This window comes from Apaloderma vittatum, unplaced genomic scaffold (assembly GCF_000703405.1).
Source record: "Apaloderma vittatum isolate BGI_N311 unplaced genomic scaffold, ASM70340v1 scaffold4246, whole genome shotgun sequence".
Lineage (NCBI taxonomy): Eukaryota > Metazoa > Chordata > Aves > Trogoniformes > Trogonidae > Apaloderma > Apaloderma vittatum.
This window is the reverse complement of record NW_009721076.1, coordinates 1-21,310: the sequence shown is the minus strand read 5'-3', so window position 1 is coordinate 21,310 and position 21,310 is coordinate 1. Positions and strand designations below refer to the sequence as shown.

At 41.5% G+C, this 21,310-nt stretch overlaps 1 protein-coding gene across 1 annotated transcript in view; it reads left to right on the top strand.

Moving 5' to 3' along the window:
- SLC38A4 (solute carrier family 38, member 4) overlaps window positions 1–3,900 on the top strand; it is a 16,483-nt gene extending 12,583 nt beyond the window's left edge. The window contains exons 13-15 of the mRNA XM_009871220.1: window positions 1,027–1,171; window positions 2,297–2,394; window positions 3,799–3,900. Of these exons, the coding sequence (XP_009869522.1) occupies window positions 1,027–1,171; window positions 2,297–2,394; window positions 3,799–3,900 (345 nt within the window). The remainder of the gene's footprint in view (window positions 1–1,026; window positions 1,172–2,296; window positions 2,395–3,798) is intronic.
- Window positions 3,901–21,310: the final 17,410 nt, after the last annotated feature.

Genomic DNA, 21,310 nt, shown 5'->3' with positions numbered 1-21,310 from the left:
GCAGGAATAATGCACAAGATGCTGACAGTAAGTGAACTGTAGGCAGCAGTTCTTCAGTGGAATTAAGCCATTTTGCAGCAATTGAGGGGCTGAACAAAATTTTTGTCATCAGCCTCCCTCTTCTCATTATCGGCTCACAGCAACCTAAAAAACATAAAAAGCAAAATTAATACTGTGTTTTCAAATTATGATCTTGAAATCTGACAGAAGCCCATACATTTCTTAAATTGCTTAACTCGTCCAGAAACAGTTTTCATTTGAAAATAACCAAATAGAAGTGGGTTTTGAGCTTTTTTTAGTATAAAACCATTTTTGTTCAACTTCTACATTACAAATCTTTTAAGTTAATCACGGTACTTCACAGTAACACTATCTCCAGCCACAAAAGGGATTTGCTCTTGACGTTTTTCCTACTTACCATCTTTGCTGATGAAAAAGCAAAACACTCTCTCTGTATTGAGTGAGAAAGTCAGCAGAGAAAAAGGATTCTCTGTAACAGCTTTTAGGATTGTAATTTCCAAGTGTTATTGAAAAACACACTTTTATTTTGAGATATATGTATATCTAAATACTTAATGAAAGTAAAGTGACAGCTTCCTCTTTTTTTCACAAAAATAAATGCAGAACTCCTGTGGAACTTTCAGAGAGATCAGATTCAGGAATACAGCAACTCTTATTTCACCCATGCATTTCTTGCCTGGTGATCAGTATTTGTAGTGGGGATTTCTTTGGAGGGTTTTCTTGCTGATATTAACATCTTTCAGTTGAACAGTTTTCACGTCCCTGATTTTACACTCTGTTTACTTGACTTTCTTCTACACTTAGTATCTGAGTTTCTGCATTAAACTGCAAACTCAGTTCTCAAAAACCTAGTGAGATTACATTAAGGGAATCAAAGACTGAAGACACGTTTCTTCAGTCAGTATTTCTCACAGCAAAGTAACTAGCATAAATCATTTTTAAAAAGTGAAAAGCAAAGATAAATTAATTGCTGTTTTACTTTCCCTGCTGGTTTTCATCTTACAGATCCGTTCATCTGTCAGTGCATTGCTGTTTCCCAAAAGACCATTCAGCTGGATAAGACATTTCCTGATTGCAGCAGTAATTCTTGCTTTTAATAACCTGCTTGTAATTTTTGTCCCGACTATTAAAGACATCTTTGGATTTATTGGTAGGTTTCATAAATACTTTCTGTTTATTCTGTTAATCCTTTCCACAATATATTTACATTCATGGGCTGAATGACAGTCTCAGTAGTCTTACAGTAAAAGTAAGACTAAGTAAAGTAGCATAAACACAGATTAAAGTTAGAAGGGAAACAAAAATTCCCAAACACTTGACAGACAAAGCTAAACACTACCCAACTTCATCGCTGTCTTGCATGAGGCACAAATAATCCAAAAATCACCGTATGAAAACTGGTAAGGAAGTCCTATTTTGACAAAAACATCATTGGAACAGGCTGCCCAGGCAGGTTGTGGAGTCTCCTTCTCTGGAGACTTTCAAAACCCACCTGGACATGTTCCTGTGTGACCTACTGTAGGTGATGCTGCTCTGGCAGGGGGATGGACGAGATGATCTTTCAAGGTCCCTTCCAACCCCCGACAGTCTGTGATTCTGTGATTTAGTGCCTGTAATGGAGAATTAAATCACCTTTGATTTTCAAGCATCTATGGCCTGCACAAAATGTCTTGATACCCAAGCTGTGGTGTTAGGTAAAGGAGAAAAGTGACACGTTTCTTTTGAAATCCAGAGTTCTCCCTCCCCACCTCTTGCTTTTGGTCAGTGTTTGGCCCCTGATGGTTCTGAGCTGTTTGGGGACTCAGGGCTGCAGATGCCTTTGAGAAAGACACCTCCACTGGGTTTCTGCCCTTTTTATATGTTATAATGTAGGCAGGCAGCCAGGTTGCTCTTCCCCGTTTTTTACTCCGGGGCCACCATGCTTGGCTTTGCTGAGAGGAATAGGCACTACCAGGACACTCATCCTCTTTTCAACACCTGCTTTCCAGGGTCGTTATGCCCTGGGAGTGCCCATTTCTCCTCACTTCACCAGCTCACATGCAGATGTCCATGTCACAGATAGCCACATCTGTTTGAACAAATCCCATTGTTAATAAGTGCCTCTTTTTGCCCCTAATACTCAAATAAGTGATTGGACACCTACAGCTCTGTACAAATGGTATCTACAGACAGAGACCTCTGAACAGCTGGGCTTGGAAGATCGGGTCTCTTTTGCAGGTGCACCATTTTCTTTTGTGTCAGGCAGCATGGTACTCAGCTCTGCTTTCTCTTCCAGGCGCCTCTTCTGCTACGATGCTGATTTTCATCCTTCCTTCTGCCTTCTACCTGAGGATTGTTGAGAAGGAACCCCTGAGATCTCCCCAGAAGATAGGGGTAAGGAAGCTGGCAGCAGCTGCAAATGGAAGAGTGGGAGGTTGTGTTCATTCACCTGGTCACAAATACAGAGATCTTTGACTTAAAACATCTGCCAGTTGCTCATAAGTGGTCATGTCTCACTCAGAATACAAGTGATTCACCTTAGCATGGAAAGCCAGGCTTCACAAGCCAAAGTCTTTAGTGCCCTACTATTAATGATACATAACGGTGAGTGTCTAGCTATTTAACCCAGCCTAATCTCTAGTTAACACCTGCACTTCCATAAACAACACCAAGACAGTATATAAGGAGCTGTTGGTTCATGTTAGAAGGCCAGCTGTGGATTAACAAGAAGATCTGAGGTCAAGGTTAAGAAGGAAGTTGTACTGAAGAGATAATTAAGTAGTAGTGAATTCTCCACTGAGATGGATCCATTCACCTACAGAAGGCATATATGAAGGTCTATCATTTCACACAGCACGTGTTTATACATTGTGCTAGACTGCTGCAGCAGTAACTTTCATCCTGAACATCAATAGCTAGCTGCACATTTAACAATATCACCAAGGAGATGTCCTTTGAAAATTTAATCAGAAAAATCATTGATGAAATAAGCATGCAGGCACATAATGTAAACAGATGCACATGTATACATGTTCACGAAAAACATGGAAGTGGAAGTTCAAAGGATATACACTCCAAATATAAAAGAAAAGGTTTGTTAACATAAAATGTTTTCTCACAATGACTTCTGGAACTATTATTACAGAGAGATGGTGCGTATTTGTTCGTGGGGTTTTGTCCATTCTTCTTGTTGCTGTGTGTTAGGCACATTTAGAATTTCACATGCTGCACTGACATTGCATACAATATTAAACTTTGTGTTGAGAGGCAGAATATTAAACGCAGGCAGAATATTAAACGCAGACAGATAACGGTAAACTAAAGTCCCACTAAAGCAAAGGGTGTCTCTAAGCATCTGAATCACTTGAATACATCTGAATCACAGAATTCTCTTCGGAGAAGAGAGAGGGACTTACCTGTTTGTCTAATAAGAATGAAAAGCATTAACTCTGAAGCTGTTCTTGATAGCAGAGACAATGATCATTCATTGAAATTCGGTCCATTTAAAAAAAAAAAACACAACACTTTTTTATTATATTTCATATTATTGTTCATAGTAAAAAAAGTGGGTTTTTTCAGATCTAGTCTTGTAAAGCCTAGCTCTCTTGGACTAAAATTCACACAGGACTAGCTTTGATTCACATAGCCCTGTATGCCATTACTTGGGCTTTAGTCATGGAGAATGACTCAAGCTCAGGCCCTGGGTGTTGCATAACTGCAGTTCCAGCAGGACAGTCTATGAACTACAGTTTGCTCAGTCATTTTTTTTGCTAACAAAATTTCATTTTCCAATTGCAGGCTCTACTTTTTCTCATCCTTGGCATAATCTTCATGATTGTGAGTATGACTCTTATCGTAATGGACTGGATTTATAATTCCCCAAGTTCCGGACAACACTAACCTGAAGAGACAACCAACTGCTTTTTATACCATAAATATTTGTATTGTGTGCTCCAAAGGACATCTGAATAGGACTGTTATTTGTAGCTAGTAACTGCAGTATTTTGAAGACAGGTTCTGGTAAGGTCACTAGAACCCAGTGGAGCCTACAGTGTCCTTTTCACTAAGGACCATTATTTTTGTGTTAGTAACCTCAACTTAGCATTTCTGGTCAGGTGAAATGAAATGTGTGGCGTGAATGATTTCTTTTTTCAAAACCAAAATAACTCTGTACATAGTCCTCAAAAATAGCTTGGTGTCACCCTTTTCAACTTCTCCCATCATGTTAATGACCACAGTTCCTAGACCTCTGGAAAGGTCATGGCCAGAAAACCAGCTAGTGCCTTGTTTCTCTCTGAATCTCATGGGAGTGATTGCCCAGCTCCAAGAGAAAGGGTACAGTTTCTGTAGGGTATCTGAAAGGTGACTGCTCCCTACCAACCTGTCTACCAGAAAAATGATGGCTTTGACAAGCCAGTGGACAAAGCTGAGCGTCAGATTTGTTGCTCAAATTCGTCACCCTTGGCAGGGGACGGCTGTCATCCAGAATAAAGCTCTCTGGCACAGACTCTGCGCTGGGTCATTTGCCTGAAGACCAGTTAAGCATTTGTGTTTTACTGTTAAAGACGTCCGTGCTGGAAATATCAGGCATTTCTTCTGTGGTGGTGTTTTTTTTTTTTGATTTTCGTTACTTTTCTAATTCTTGTGTGAGCTTGCATTACTGAACAAGATGTATCCTCCATAGAAACTTGTCTTCCATTCTCACAGGAATTTAAGGAGACCACAAGGTGTGGCAAAGCACCCTATCCAGTATTGTTCAGTACTTGTGTGTTTGATAAATGTTCAGTGCAGGAAACTACAGTTTGCTATATATAAAAATACATGTATTTATGTATATAATTTTTTGTTTTCCTCTAGTTATAAAAAAGTTATCCTGTGGTAAATGATTTTTGAAATTTTTTTATGTGTCACTGTTTTCATAGCCACACACTTAATAGTTTTAAAGAAAACCTATTGGATTTATGGGTTTGTAAAAGGTTTATTTTTGTTCAGCAGTGTTTGAAATATATCTGAAGCAAGCCCTAACTGTTACCTGTGTAAAAACACATTCAGATGTTTACTACTTCTGTTACAATAAATTTCAAGATGTTTTCCTCTTGAGAATTTTTAATATGTGCCTCAAAGTTCTGTATTACCATTGTACACCATATATTTGGGTAACTTGCTCAGTTGCTGTACCTTAGCTTGTCTACGCATATGTTAACCTTCAGAAACATATATAATTAAGGTATGCAAAGAAAAAGACATTGCTGATGATTTCAAGTGTGTCATGGTATGGAGTTTTCCAAGTTTCCCAAAAAAAAAAGTTAAGTTCCGTGTTATATGGATGCTTAATTAGCACTCAGTACCCTCCAGACTGTGATTTTGGCTGGGCTGTGAAGTACTCACTACATATACTCTCTGTACACACCAGGGAAAAGCAGTCAGAGAAGTCACATTAACTCCACAGCAGAGAGAACAAGTGAGAAGGCGCAACTCTTGGTTTTAACACACTTACACAAATCCAGGCTCGTGTAATTGCAGTTTTCGTCTTCCAACTCAGAAACCTGTTGAGGACACGTCTGTGATCTCAGAAAGCTGTAAAGTACAAAAAAGTTGTCTCTGCTCACCCCTCAGCTTCATATGAAATTCTACGTGGGTGTGGGTGTGCGCACATGCATAAATGTGTTTATACGTACAGGTTAACTGGAAAAGCATATGAAATACATATTCCATGCCAACTGCTATCTCTCTGAGCAGTATTTTATGCTCACTTAAGTACTGTAACCTTACTATACTGGGGCACACTTCCTCATGAATGTTAAATCTGGCTTTGCATTTTTTAAAGAAAAAGGTGCCAATAATATTTTGCTCTATTTTAAGTAGATGAATACAAATAATGCTGCATTATTACTGAAGAGACCTTCAACATGGACTAGAGCTAACAGCAACACACTCACACACCAATCTTCCTTACCGTTACTGAGAGTTACATGTGTGGAAGATCTAAACTTCAAATTCCTCTTTGCTTCAGAGCAAAATCACGTACAATGATTGCAGCTGCATGTAGAAACTTAGGAACTCACGTGGCATACTTAAAATATAGATGACCAAGAAAAGTAACAGAAAAACTGTGGAACAATGGCATAACTCACTGCCTTTTCACAGTACAAAACAGTCAGTGTCCAAAGTAGAGGTAGAAAATCTGTAAAATGTCTATTTTTCAAGTTAAAATATTTTGGTCACGGTGATATGCAGCTGCTGCACACACACTGCGAGCAGGGATAGTATTGCACAATAACTTATTAACATGGCTGGAAATGGTGGATGTTGGATTTCTTGTTCATTTTGTAACGTTGACAGTAAGCCTTGTGAGGATTTTTATCATAAAACCATCAATGGATGTATAATAAATGAATTTTTCAAAGAACCTAGATCTTTTTTCTTCTGTTTTAGGCTAGCAAGAGAATATTTTTTTTCTGAAGATCAAGAAGAGTGAAACTGGCAGCCTTAACATCACTAAATCTGTATCCCTTTTTAAAAGAGGAATTTTTGTATCCATATATCTGTAGATGAGCAAGATGGCAGCCCCTTCATATAGTAATCCTTCTGCGTACCCAGTTTTGTACCTATTCATGGAACTGTGTAGACATCACCAGCTAGAGAATGGCTGGTGTTAAAAGTGGGGTTATCTACGAGATACTGAATGCCTCTTTCTTCGGACCATGGGATTAGCCAGGATACACAGTACAGCTGCTAAGTATAGTCTCTGTTAGGAGCACGCACCAGATGGTGCCGCTCTGTATAAATATTTCCTATCACTGCAGCTGTAGGTTTTCCTGCTGTTACATATTTGTCTGGTGTATAATCATAGCCCAAAATATACTGGTCTGCGCTCGGCTCCAGCACCAATGAGCTCATGTGAGAATCACGTTCACAGACCCGGCCAGCCAGCGTTTGCAACTTGCCCACTAATGAGGGAGGCACAGCAGGCCCAGACGTTTGCTCAATACCTGTGACATGGATGTTCTCTCTGATTTTCTCCTTCCCTTGTGGTCAGGAATCCTTAATTCCCTGCAGCACCTCCTTTGCTCTGTCTTGATGGCTCTTGAGCAATAAATTTCTTGTGGCAGAAGGTTTGAGTTAAAGAAAAGGAAAAGGTATGTCTTCAAGGACAAAAATGAAAGCAATGAAAATGTACTAGAAATTTCAGTGGTCATAGAAGTGTGTTGTTAAATGGACATGGCAAGAATGCCAGAAGTCATATAGAAAAAAAAAAACAGGAGCAATGAATAAATATTTCAGCTCTGGATTTGGAAGAAGGAAGAACAACAGAGAGTCATTAGAAGGCAAAGTCCTCTCTAGTCCATAAATAATCAAAGATGATGTTAAACAACATCTATTTGAAAGAAAGGCCGCAGGCCTAGATAAGCTACAAAGCAGCTGGCTCTGGTGTTAGTTTTCAGTAAAGCCTGGCATGCTTGGCTAGTTCTCAATGGCTGACATAATAGTAATTAAAGCTAGTCAGCAATTACTCACTAAGAGGTCTAGCTGGTGCTATAGATGGAAAGTTTCCATTCATTTGACTTGAAATTTCAAAGGAAATTTTACTGGAAATGTTCTATTGCAACTAAATTCTGGCAGAGCCCAGAGAGACCTGAGTAGAAACCTGCATGGATTTCCACTAACCCTCCCGGCAAGGGGCTGGGGGCTCCTGACCTCCACCTCCCACAGCAGCTCCTCCTCCAAGAAAGGAACCTGCTGTAGGGTTGGCCCTCTGACTCCCAGCTCAGGCAGCCCAGGTGCTTTGGCTGGGGGTCCAGGATGAGTCTGAGGTGACAGTTTCTTCCTACAGAGCTCGGCCTTTCTGCTGCCATGGCAATCCTGTCAATATTTCTACGGTATATTGCACTGTCTGGTAGCAACCTAGGGAAAAAAAAAAAAGAAAAAAGAAAAAGAGATTTTTTTTTTAATTAATTAAAACATCACTTACTAAAAACACAAGTTTGTGGAAGTTATAAGTTATGGAGCTAGAAGGGATCTCAAGCAACCTCCTGTTCAGCACCTGGGTTAGACCACAGACCTAGGTTAGTGTTTGAAAGCAACAACATTGGCTCCAGCTGCTCATTTCAGACATCTAGTAAAATCCAGGAAAAAAAAGTCTGTGCTAACTGGTCTGACCATCACTAAAGTCTGTGAAGATCTGCTGTTGCCAGCTACGTAGGAGACATCTCAGTAACCTCTAGACACTGAGGTGCTGGGGAACATTCACACTGCTGCAGAGCTGCCATCAGCAAAGCGTAACACTGAAAGGACTTATGCGGAGCCTAAGCCCCCCTGCCCATCTGGTGAACCAAGTTCTAAACCCAATACATCATTTAACGACAAATAGCTTTGGGAATCAAAACACTGTCCTAATTTTGCCCCATAAAATGAGACAGAGACCTTGTTCTGTTACTAGTAATGAAACTGAGGGTGTTTATCACCCAGCAGAAGCAAAACTAAACATAAAAAGAATGCTCACTCAGACACAGCTCCCCGGGATACTTTGAGGTGGATGTTTCAAGTTTCACATGCTCAGATGGAAAGCATTCACAGTATTCATTCATCTTTACATGCAGCATGTGTCTCTCCTGGAAAATTTATCTTAAGGCCTGGGAAAGTTACTCTGTCCTCAGCAACAGATTGTCTACATATAAATTACTACCTAGCTGTTTATTCCCAAAAGGAGCATCCGTACCTCCTCTTGAGGGGAAGCTCGCTGATGGCAGGAAGCTATGGCTCCATGCCATCAGCATCCGCCTCCTTTTCTGTCTCTGGCCAAAGTGTAACTTCTGCCTTTTCCAGTACAGATCATCTGACCCTTCCCACCCTTTCTTTCTGAGAAGGCTGGATTTAGCTTTTACACAAGCAGCTCAAGCAAATGACCCAGTTTCCAGAATGCCATGGTCAAACTAACTCAATAGACATCTTCACATGCATGAGTTAATACGAGTGCTCACACAACAATTGACACTTTTCCTTTGAACCTCCACCTTTGAACCTCCATCCTGAGAAAACTTAAAGGGCTTAACACAAAACATTTCTGAACTTCCCCAGGAAGAAGCAGCTGCTGAGGCAAACACCTTTTCACATACCTCACCTTATTTACTCTTTCCTACAGGTCTCTTGCTGGTCTCCTCTTGGCTGCAACAGTATCTCCTCACCACTCAGGTCACTTCACCCTAGTATATCACTAGTGAACAGAAATAGGTGCCCTACTTACGTCCTCAAAGCTCTGTTGCAGGGGTTAGGAGCCACCTGTTTCCCTCTTTCAGACAGAGAATTATATAAATTACATATATCTGGAAAATGCAATGAACTGATATAAATCTTCCAATGGGGCCTGGAGTCTTATTACATCCTTTTGCTCCTAATAATGCTTTTGCATTCTCCAGTTCTTTAAAAAAAAAAAAATCAGACCCTTTTTTAAGAAAACAAACATTTGAATTATCCCTGCTTTTACACCTCTGAGCAAATGGGCAGATACCGGCTCAACAGAAAACTATATTCCCCATTATTTTCTTCAGGAAATCTTACATCAAACTCTAGGCTGTTGCAGGCAAACTCATTAAGAGTCTGCAAGACACTGAATAGTGTTACTAACCTCACTCATAGCGAACTGTGCAAACATCTGTATAACATGCAACTAAAGAAACAGGAGGCAATTGAAGCAACTACATTCCTAGAAGCTATTGGGAAATCAGAGACAAGATTACTCATAAAGCAAGTTTCTCTAAAATTGTCTTCAATGCCCAGGATCTCAGAGTACTATGTGAAATACATCCAACCACATTTGGTCTAGCGGCATTCATGGTGGAGTGAGTCAGGGGTAACTAATTCTTTTTATGAACTCATACACAATGCCAGAGCCATGAACATACATTTTGGTTGAACGAGAACATTTTAGCTATCTCCAGGTATGAAAGAAAGACAAGGACAACCTCAATATTTTTGTGAAAAAAAGAGAGTGTCACCAGCATCCTCTGGATGTGACCAAAAACTGTTTCTCCCCAACAGACACTGTGCCACCAGCAGCAAAGGGATCACATCCTTAACCTCAGAAGTTGGGAGTGTGTAGTTAAAACCAGCTCAATCTGTGCTCCAGCTGCTTTGAAGCACAACATGTATCATGAGGGCCAGGTTACTTATTCTGTAGAGGGGAAATTTTGCCGAAACACTGAAGACAATTAAGTGCCAAAGCCCTTAACCAACATCTTCCAGATTCAATGCCAAATCAGAGAAAGATCTCACTGCTGTTTGCACATGTAAAAAAGTTTTTTACAGTACTTAGTACAGCCTGATAGAACATTTTGATTGGTGATCATGATAAACACCAGGAAGTAAACCACTGGAAGGAGAATAAGAAAAGTCTCCTGCAGTCAGACTGGATTTGTTTCCATGCCAAAGGAGATTTATTTTTTTTTCAGTTCTGCTTTTGCTTTTTCTGTTAAACAAACGCCCCGCAATCAGTGAACAATATGAACTAAGCAGTATGTGAGTACTAGCAATAGAAAGTGAATCCTCAGCAGGGTGTGCTGAGCACTGCCTTCTGGCACCAGGGTGCCAGACACAGTATGTTCTTTAATCAGCAGCCAGTGAGACAGGCAACTTTTTTGCCCTGTTGGACACAAAAAACCAACAAGTTGCACAAGCAAGCATTTGAAACCAGTATCAGGTAACCACAGTTGTCCAGGCCCACCCTGCCTGTCACTGAAGACTGTGCCACACGCTCCAGCCTCAGCGGCATCTCCCAGGAACAGCTTTCTTTCTCTGGGAGGTCCAAGCAGAAACTGATCGTTGTAGTCCTGATCCTCCTCCCAAAAGCTGAAAATCCTGAAAACCTGCCTGGGAAGAAAAATAGCAAAGGACAGCGAAATGGTGAGAACTTTAGAGTTTTTAAGCATCGTTACTAGGTGACTGGAGATGAAAGACGGGATCTTTTAGCCTCTGCAATACAAGGTTCAGCAGATGTGAAGAAGACCTCTGGTGTTTGTGCTCCCAGTTTCCATGTGCTGAGATTTCACCTGAGTACTAAAATCTACCCCATCATCTTCTTTGATTCTTATATTCTATCCATCTTCATCTTTTGGTATTTGTTAGTGTCCATATTGGAGGTCTATGTTGGTTACTACAGCTACCTAAACATTATATTTTAGCATCTATTGTAAAAATCGCCAGAGATTAAAAAATCATTGGTTACACCTGTCCCCTTAAGGAACAATGAAGAAAAGCTTTTTTACAATTTGCTTTCATAATTTTACCAGTACGTTCACGTTGGTATATAGCCATGTTGAAGGTGGTGAACAGAACCCAAGGGACAAATGTTTCACCAGAATGATGGGTTCCACCATCAGACTCTCACTTCATGTGGAAGGTATGGAAATACTTCTCTTCCAGTTGGGCTGCTAAATTTTCTCCAATGACTGCTTAAATATCACCAACTTGCTCTGCTCTTCTCACTCCTGAACAGAAAAATACTTCACTCACAACAATTCTCATGCACATAGATGATCTGGAGAGCACTGATGTGCAAATGAATTCACCAGAATAATTGCTGCTGCTTTGGGGAGATATGCAATCTGTGATGGATAATACACAAACACACATTGCTATAGCAACACTCACACTAATATATGTTTGCATAAAGGTCCAAGCCCCAAGAGACTCTTTCAAGACTTCATGAAAAGCTTCAGCTCTCCAATGAGAGAGCAGGCGCAATCCCATGAGATGGAGATCACCAACACATCATATATTGCATGAATTATGGTCACTTGGGGCTGAAACAAGTGATGGGAAATAGTTTGTGAGAAATCCAGTGTCTGAATAAAACCAAACTAAACGAATAACGAACGCATTCATAAAATCTAGGTCTTCCTATGACAATGCACAGGAATCAGTAAACATGGAGTTAACTGCTTGCCCTGAGGAGTTAGATCTTCTTTAACCTACGCAGACTTGATACACCATGTATCTAGTACAAGCTGGCATGAAGTTAGTCCAGTAAAAGGAAGTAAAAAAATTCACACACACCCAAAGACAAGTGGCAATCAAGTCATAAGAAAGTAAATAATAAACATGTTTCTGATACAATTTCCCTTCTTCTGCTTTAAGGATCCCTATATGTTATCTTTTAATGGGAGAAAACTATGGAAGCACTATACCAAGTTAACTCTACGCATGTGCTTTATTCTATCACATCTGTTACCCCTGTATAAGTTATTAATTACAGTATAATCTTCTGGGCTTTTTTCTGGGGTGTCATTGTTCTCTGATATTCATTGAAATCAGGAACACAAACCAAGATGTGTCACGCACCTGACATACTGAACAAAATGTGCAATATTTCCACCTTTCTAGTTAAAATCATCTCATATTTACAATTATCCTGCACACAAAGAGCTGAGTTGAATATTAAACAATACATTTGGATTCATTTGACACTGATCTACTGATAATGTGTCCTTTGAATGCATTCTGCTCAGTTACATTCAAATTTCAAATAGGTTTTAACCTCAGTGAGGTAAAATTACAGTCAGAAACCGAAAATGTAAAGTGGTGGTCATAGCTGAAATTTTGTCCCATCTTCAGAAAGTGTGTTTGGCAGCTTCTCTCTGTCATATCTCTCCATATTTATATCCTTAATCAAAGAGTAGGCAGAAGGAAGGCAGGGGTGCAGCCTGACAGCAGAAAGCTCACAAATCTAGTCCTGAGATTGATGCAATATAAGGAACTGTAGTTTGCATTTACTTTTTCAGTGTCTCTCATCACCCTGATGAACCTCAGCCTAGATCAACATCATTTTTAAGACCATCAGCCTATGTGGGCGGCTATTTTGAACATTGTTGGACAAAGATACATCTCACAGAGGTCACAGGGTTGGACGAAGCTGTGGCCACATGCACAGTGTATTGTTGACACAAGGCAATAATTTGTTTATTAGGCACTGATTAGATCTTTTGTTGTGTTAAATATCCTTTCCTCGTTTGCACTGCTCACTGGCATGCCTCTATGTGAACTGTTAGCCCCAGCAACAGCCTTTAGCTGAAGGAATCAGAAACAGCCAGACACTTGCCTTGACTGGTGCCTATGCACAATCCCACTGGCACTTCTGCCTCGAGAAAGCATCCACCAGCATATCTTTAACAAGAGTTTTCAGCATTAGCAAAAAAAAATATAAACTAACAGTCAGAAATTAAATCTTTCCACAAGAAGGGAGAGAAGCGAACCTAGCCACAGCAGGCACAGGTGCTTGCTGCCCATCAGGACCATCCATGCCAGAGTTGCACCCAGCAGTGCCCAGAGATCCTTCCCACAGCTCTCTAGAGGGGCTTGAAGCCAACAGGATGATTGTGCTCTGAAACCACAGATGAACACTCTCATGTCCCTTCCCACATGCTCTGCTGTGGGGACTGCATTTACAGCAAAGGGCAGTAACGTCACGGAAGGAGAGTAACATTTCAAATGCTGAAGCCCTGTCTCCAGTGAAGGCGTTCCTGTCCATCATCATATGCAGGGTCACTGAAGGCAGCTGCCTGATACCCTGTAAGTTTCAGGTTATGAGTAAAGTCAGTACTAACCGATACCTGTTCTCTGAGTTAATCTACCTATTGTAACTAATAAAAATGCTTCAGCTTACATTTGATCCTCTGTATGAGGAAAGAAATTTTTTTTTTACGTTTGTGGCAATGACAAACAGCTCTGCACTCAGTAGCAAACAATGTGCACAAGAGAAATTAGCATTTTTGGAATAATCTCCACATTGCTCTTCCTGATGGCTCACACCTGTGAGTATAACAAGTTCTTGAGTTCCTGCAGAGCATGACATACTAATCCTCACAGCTACCACAAAGAAGAGGAGGAGGAATTTCTGCTGTACACACTCCTGTCCCTTAAAGCATCACCTTCAAACCAGTTGAGTAAGAGCCTGGTAGAGCCTGACAGATCATGCACAGTCACTGCTGCACTATGCCACCTTGCAGAGAGCAGTGGGTGCTGTCTGTCCAACCCTTTGATGCATGTTTTGAGGAAGATGCCATCTGCGCCAAGCTGCTGCGTCGGGGATAATGTCACATAATTCCTGAGGTAGTCAGCAGAGGTGGGGTTAGAGAAATGAAGCTGACTTTAAAATGACAAATTTCCCACAATAGATGCTAGAGGGAAAGAACAAAAGAGGTTTCCCCAATTATAACTGAGGAAATGCCAGGCCAGTCCCTAGGCTAATACATCATTGAATGGGAGGGAGCAGGTCCATCTACCTTGACTCTGTAGGAAGATGACTATTTTCAAGAAAATAAATTTTAAAAAAGAGGTAGATGTGATAATCCATAAGTTCAAAATTTCTGTCATTATAGTTTTAATTACTGTTATCATGAGTAGTAAGAAAAATAACAGAGCATGAAGCAATCACATTTAAGTGCACTAAAATCCTGTTTTTGCCTTCACTGGGAAAATAGTAGCACTGAATTGGCTGGGAAATAAGGCATTGCTAACAGAATTGACTTGCTAAGGAACCGAGGCTAAGCTCATCACAGTAACCAAAATACTGGGAGAAATTATTCAAAACCATAGAATCATAGAGCAGTTTTGGTCAGAAGAGACCATCAAGATCATCGTGTCCAGCCTTTGTCCTAGCCCTATCAACACCACTGAACCGTGTCCCTCTGCACAAAGCAGGATCATCTCATTTGTCCCAAAGGAGAGAGAATTCACTCAGGCCCCACTGAGACATTCCATGAACTTCATCCTAGGATAAGTTTGTAGGAGTTACTAATAGCAGCCGAAGAAGGGATTCCTGAGCAATTCACCCCCAGAATGCTTACCCAGGGCTCCGGGCCAGTGCTGCAGCCTGTACTCTTGGGGCTCATGCTGATAAACTGTGCCTGAAAAGGTGAAGCCACATAAGATGTGGTCATGCTGTGGAGCAGAGTGTCTTTGTGACCAGGCTTACCCTCCTGCAGCACCATCCACTCAGTCTGCTCTCTATAATCAGCCAGTAGATTATCTTCTCTGCTGATAACACCTCCCAAGATAGAAATCCTAAAGCTGGCTCTACTCAGGGCAGCGTGGCTATGGCTATACTAGCACAGAAAAAGTGTGTGGGCAGTACCATATAGCTCATGCCCACAGGAACAAATTTGCTTCCACGCCCAAGCAAGGTGGCCATGTCCATGCTGCCTCCAGCCCATGCTCTCCAAACTGTCCCTGCCCACTCTGCTCTGGAGGAGAGTTAATTGGTAGAGGGAAAAATCATACCGGGCACATTGAGTGCGTGATCAGTTAAGGGCCACTGTCCAAGTCTATACTGTAGCCCTAATATTTTAGCATGGCCAGGTACACAAACCAGGTTCACCTGTCTCAGGCACGGCTCTGCTCCTGCTGAGCCAGCTGGAAGCAGCGTGTCCACAGCCCCGGAGCACAACAGCAGGAGCTCAGGTAAACCTGAGTTGACTCCACACCTCCGCACCCCACTCCCTCCCGCTCCCTGCTCCAGAAGCTCAGGACTGATGCTTCTGATCCTACCTGAGCTGGCTTCCAGCACCCACAGACAGTACGTATGAGAGGAGGAGCCCTCCCTGTGCCTGGCAGCCTGATGCAGAAATTCAAGCTGGCTTTATGTGGAGCCACCTTGGGAAGCTGTAATGCCTGTACTGCTCAGGTCTTCCACTCTCATTTTCCCTTGGAGAGCAGAAAGTTGATGGGCTATAACAGCAGTAGTGAAACAAACAAAAGCTTAGGCTACAGACTGTCAGCCAGGAAAGCACTTATACTAAAACTTTCATTTGCACTATCAGCTTCCACCTCATGACTTTTCGTTGTATAGTTTCTTGGTCCTTCTCATGCATATTAAATGGTGTAGGGTCTGATCCCGAAGCTTCTGTGCATTCACTTATTTTGAGTGTCTGCTCCTGCAAGAAGGTGTGATATACATGTACCTGCAGGACTAAGGTCCAAGCTACTGCTTCCATCTCCTTGTTTGCATAATATTGATTGTACTTTTGCCTTATTTCCCTGGCAAAATGTTTCAAAGCTAAAGGAAATGAAACAATACTTCCCTCTACTGGAAGACCCAGGAATTCTGGAAATTAATGTGAAGTGTTAAATTTTTCTGATTCTCTTTGGCTAGGTCAGGAAGACAGACCACAGCAGCAAGGAGTGAAGAAGATGGGGGGAAATTAGAATTTTTTTGCTTGGTTCTTAGCCCTGGGTTAAAGCATTGGGGAACTCCTATATAACTCATTGTTTTTTCCCCCAAGTTTTAGCCAGTGTGGCATGTTTGTCATTTTAATTATCAATGCATCTCTGAAAACCCTCATGTTACTTAGGCTATATGCTGAGATTTGTTAAGTCTCATTGTGAATGTAATTTTCTGAATCTGATACATGGTTATTAAGTAGATTTTCTCAAGCTGCAATTCCACAGTTTATTCCAGGACTCCAATGAGAATTTGGTGGGGGGGAAGGGGGGAGTAAACACCACCAATGAACATCTTTAAAACTCCCATTGGGGGTGTGAATCAATGGCTAGCCAGGGGAAGGCTCCAGCGGACATGGAAAATTTCACTTGTGCCTTATAGATCTTGTTGAGAAGGCAGTCCCACAGGACTGGAAAGGGTGATTCCCACAGGAGTCATGGGAGTCCTGAGGCTTCCAGCTTTTTTTATAAATCAAGATCATATAAAGCAAGGTCAAGCACCAGCTGTCCCATTCCTGATTTCCAGGCATCATCTACTGGCAGCTGTCCATAAGTTTTCTATAGATAGAGAGATTTCTACTGGTTGTGGAGGCCACAGGGAAATCTGATAATAGGGGAAACATATACCAAGTAATTCCCAGCTACCTCACGGAATTTGACAGTTTTGCCTCTGTCAGGTTGTCTCTCAATCTCTCATGGGTTCTGCACAATAATTACATTGTAGTCCATACCTTCTAATCATTCATAACTTACTTCTATAAACAAATCAGGCCAACAAAAGTAGGTCTGAGAAATAGGCTTAACATCTACGAATATATTTCATATGAAATCCAAAGTGTCCTGAATTGCTCTTTAACTGACAAAGTATCATTATCTAACACCTCTTTAACTGCTGAGGTAACAGATGAGTTATTTCAGCTGCTAGTAAATACTACCATTTCTGGGCTGAAACACAGAACTACACAACAGCAAAACTACAGGCAGGAAAATAGACACAAACAAAATTTTTCAACTGAAAACAAAAATTACAGGTACGATCTCTGTGGTCAGATCCTGCATACCTTTGGTATGCATCCAGCTCTTACTGAAGGAATGTTTTTACCAATTCAGTAGTAGTTGCTCAAGGATGGTGGCTCTAATCCAGGACTCTGGAATTAACACCTGCTGCTTTGGAAAAAAACACTGTGGCACCCCTTGGGGACTAAAAGAGGTCAGACTGCCCTCTCCTGCCTTCTGAGATCCACTTGAATCACTGGGCCAGCAAGCTGACGAAAAAAAAATAAAACTGAAAGGTAATAACACAACTTGATTCATGGGTTTGACATGCTCAGCTGAGGACTCTTCCCCACCTTTTTGTCCAGTTAGTCAGTTCCTCTGTTTCACAAGGGACCTCGGATACTGTATTTCTTTCCCGCATCCAGGAACATAATTGCCTGAAATCTGAAAAGGAAGGAAAATGTACTGCTGCTAAAAATGACCACATTGTCACTGCAGGCAGGTCATGAGCTCATTACGCCAGCAGCTAAGCAGTCATGCTCAGCTAGCTCTGTTCAATGAAAACAGGTTGCATGTATGAGTAACTACTTACTCAACCTCATATAGAATTCACAATCTGGTCATTTAAAGTCAGAATCAGAAATGAGGAGATCATAGCAGATCACAAGGCCTAAGTCACATTGTAGAAAAGGACTTTGTGTTCTTAATTATTTGGAGCAGTGGGACCTCAAGACTTGGCATCCTGCATCAAGCTGAAAAAAGGGCCCTTTTTATAGGAAAACAGCACACCAGCATCCCAGAAGCAACATAGCTGGAAAGAATAGAGCTGGAGAGATTTCCTTTTAGGGCAAATCTCTCAGTTGTTCACTGATTTATTATTAACATTTGTACTCTTGCTGTGCTAAAAGTCTCTGGCTAGTTTGGGCTCCACTATCCTAAGTACTACACTTTATCTACAGCTCAGGGCTCAAGTTCAGCCTATAGCCCAAAGCCCAAGATCACTGATACTTTACACAGCAGAAAGGTGATGTAGTGGTGCTTTAAGCCAGGAAACAGGGTTAGAGGAGAGATTCTCAGTTGAGGGCTGTCCCTACAGGTAGTGTGGTCACTGCTAGCTCAACACACTTCATTCTGAAGTTGGGGCCAAATTTGAGAGAAATAAACTAAAGCCTCGGTGTCTACAGACTGTAACATCTGATTCTTCAGAACTGTATGCCTTGTTGCTGAACACAGAGGTTCATCTTTCTCGACATATAAATAGGCATTTGCAGAATGGGGAGAAATTTCAACAAGCCTCATGAGATACTCGAGTGTAGCATCAGTTGTTTTTAAAAAGCCTAGTAACAGCCCACAGCATCTGTGGCATTGGTCTCACACTGGCTTTGCTCACTGTGAGCAATAAAGTTGTAAATTCAACCACTGCAATACATGAGGCTTTCTCTTTTTTTATTTGGTGACTTGTCCTCCCACGTTGAACTTCTTCAATCTCGTTCCTCAGATGCTTGTACTGACACAGCCCCAGTTTGACTGGAGAAAGTTGTGTGTCCTCCCCATGGTACTAACCTGCCCAATTCAGCTATGTTTTACCACCCCAAAAGGCACAATCTGAGCCAATAAATTTCTACAGTTGATTTTGCTTGGCCAGTTGGTCCTTCTGACCACAAATACCTAGCAAAGTCCCGAGGGAAAGCATGTTCCTGCACCTCAATGACTCCTGTCGCCTCTGCTGCACCCTGCAGCCATGCTGCACCTTGGCAGCAATCAGCTTCGGCAAAGGCCACACTGTTCCCCACTGCATTTGCATTTGGCTGGGCTGCTGGAGACTATTCTTTCAGGCTGGAGACCTGTGGAAACCATGGCTTACAGCATCTGGGAACTGCTAAAATAAGCCCTTTCCTATTTGTGTGCTTAAAAGCAAAGACATAGGGTTCCAGGACTTCAAGAAGAAGCTGCAGCACCCAGTGGTTAGTTAGCAGTATGTGTCAGGGGTGCTGAGCTCCAGCCTTGTGGGTGCTGCAGGGTAACACAAAGCAGTCTTGCAGAGACTGACCCTAGATGGCTTCCCCTGGATATCTACAACTGATGAGTTTGCTCTAAGAACAGCATTTTGTGGACATATATAAACAGCAAGGATGTTTAAAAAAAGAGTTGAAGAAAGCAAAGATCAAGCCAATAGCACGTGGTACACTCAGAACATCCGTGAAATCCTAAACTGAGCACTTTAAGACCCATTGGCCTTTAGTGCCACCTATTTTTTCTGTTTCCTAGCTCCCAGGCCATGAAAGGTTAGCCACTCCAAAGCAGGCTTCTGCTAAACAGTCTTCAAACAGCATGTAATTGCCAAGACAACCCCTCTGGATTTTACATGTCCCTGTGAATTATTAGACTTCACTTCACAGAGGCTTTTAAGACGAGTCTTTGAAGATAATACCCCCATGGGTTAGCCATGACTTCTATTTGCCAAGTCTCTGACAACACTGTTTGGGAAGGAGTCTCCATTTCCTGATGCAGTAATATGGCACAACACTTTGATATCCACTTCTTTTTTCTTTATCTCAGGCACTAGGTGCCACATGCTGCCAGGGGCCACAGGACCTGCCCTGCTCACCCCCAACCAGAGTCTGAAATCCAGCAGTTCTCTTGGAGCAAACACAAGGGTCATATTGCAAACAGCAGAAGAGCTGTGGTCCTTTCAAGATTTTGTTTCAAGGTGGCATGTTTTTCTGAAACACATGCCCTAGGCAGCCATGTGACATCAAACATGAAGCAGGTTTCACAATACAAAATTCTGAGATATGTGCTACTCAAGCAAAATATTTAGCATAACTCATTATAATGGCCACTCTCCATGTTATTTTTTTTCTCTCTCAACTATTTTAAACAAAACATTCAACCCAAAGAATGGTATATTCTCCTCAGTCTTTTTCACAGGGGCTGTTTTCTAAACTCTCAGGAGTTTCTCTTTTCCCCATTCCTGGTCCCCGTCTAATTTCTCTGCATTTTCTATTCCAGATCTTGCTTGTATGCTCTAGAATCACATGTGCACCTTTTAGAATAGCAGAATATGCCTTATACAGCAAGTCTACAAGATTGGAGAACAGGTAAACAGTCCACCCCAATATTCATTTTGATTTACAGCATGCGGAGAGGAAGGTCAATGCCTTGCCATGCTTCCTACTCTGTCTCCACATATGGCTGACTATTCTTTGGTTTGTGCTCCATCATAACCCACAGATCCCTTTTTTGGCTTTACTGCTGCATAAATTTTTGTGCCTTATTGGTAATTCTGTATTTGATTATGCCTTGCTAGACACAGAACTTTTTACTTGTCATTAAATCAATCAGATGAAGTTTAATTTTTCCCAGTTGATCTAATTTGGAATTCTCCTGCTCTCCACAGTAATTCCCATCCCTCCTAGATTGTTTAGGCCTTGCTTTTCTCCACTATCTTACAATAAAGTCACAGAATCACAGAATTGTTGGGGCTGGAAAAGACCTCTAAGATCATCAAGTCGAGCCTATTACGCAACACCATCACACCGGCTAGAGCACGTCACTAAGTGCCACATCCAGCCTCTCTTTAAACACCTCCAGGGACCGTGACTCCACCACTTCTCTGGGAAATTCCTGTGAATGCAAATAATTTACCAAAATATTTGCTGTTCTATAGCATGCTCTAAGCCTCTCATGGATAAAATTGCATCAGAACCAGAAGTTTGGAGAAAAAAAAAAAAAACCATAATGAATATTTCAGCCCTCTTTTGTCCTTTACAGACATGTCAAAGGAAAAAATCAGATGTTGTTTCAGCACATGGAAAGTATTTCATCCTGGCACAAGGAAAAGTTTTCAGACATGATCAAAATATTTTAGATTTGGGGATTTTAAACCTGAGGTAAAGAATTTCTGGTGCTGGAGTATCTACCACCGCCATAAACAAACAATTCCAAAGTCTGTCTCATGGCGGATAGGTTAAAGGTGTCTTGACATAAGCATCCCACAGTCCTAGAACAGTATGAGGAGAAGAGCTCCAGCACCTCAGGGCCCTGATGCCCACCTCCCTCTTCAACACCACTGTAAGAGACTGTTAACTGAAGAAAAGAC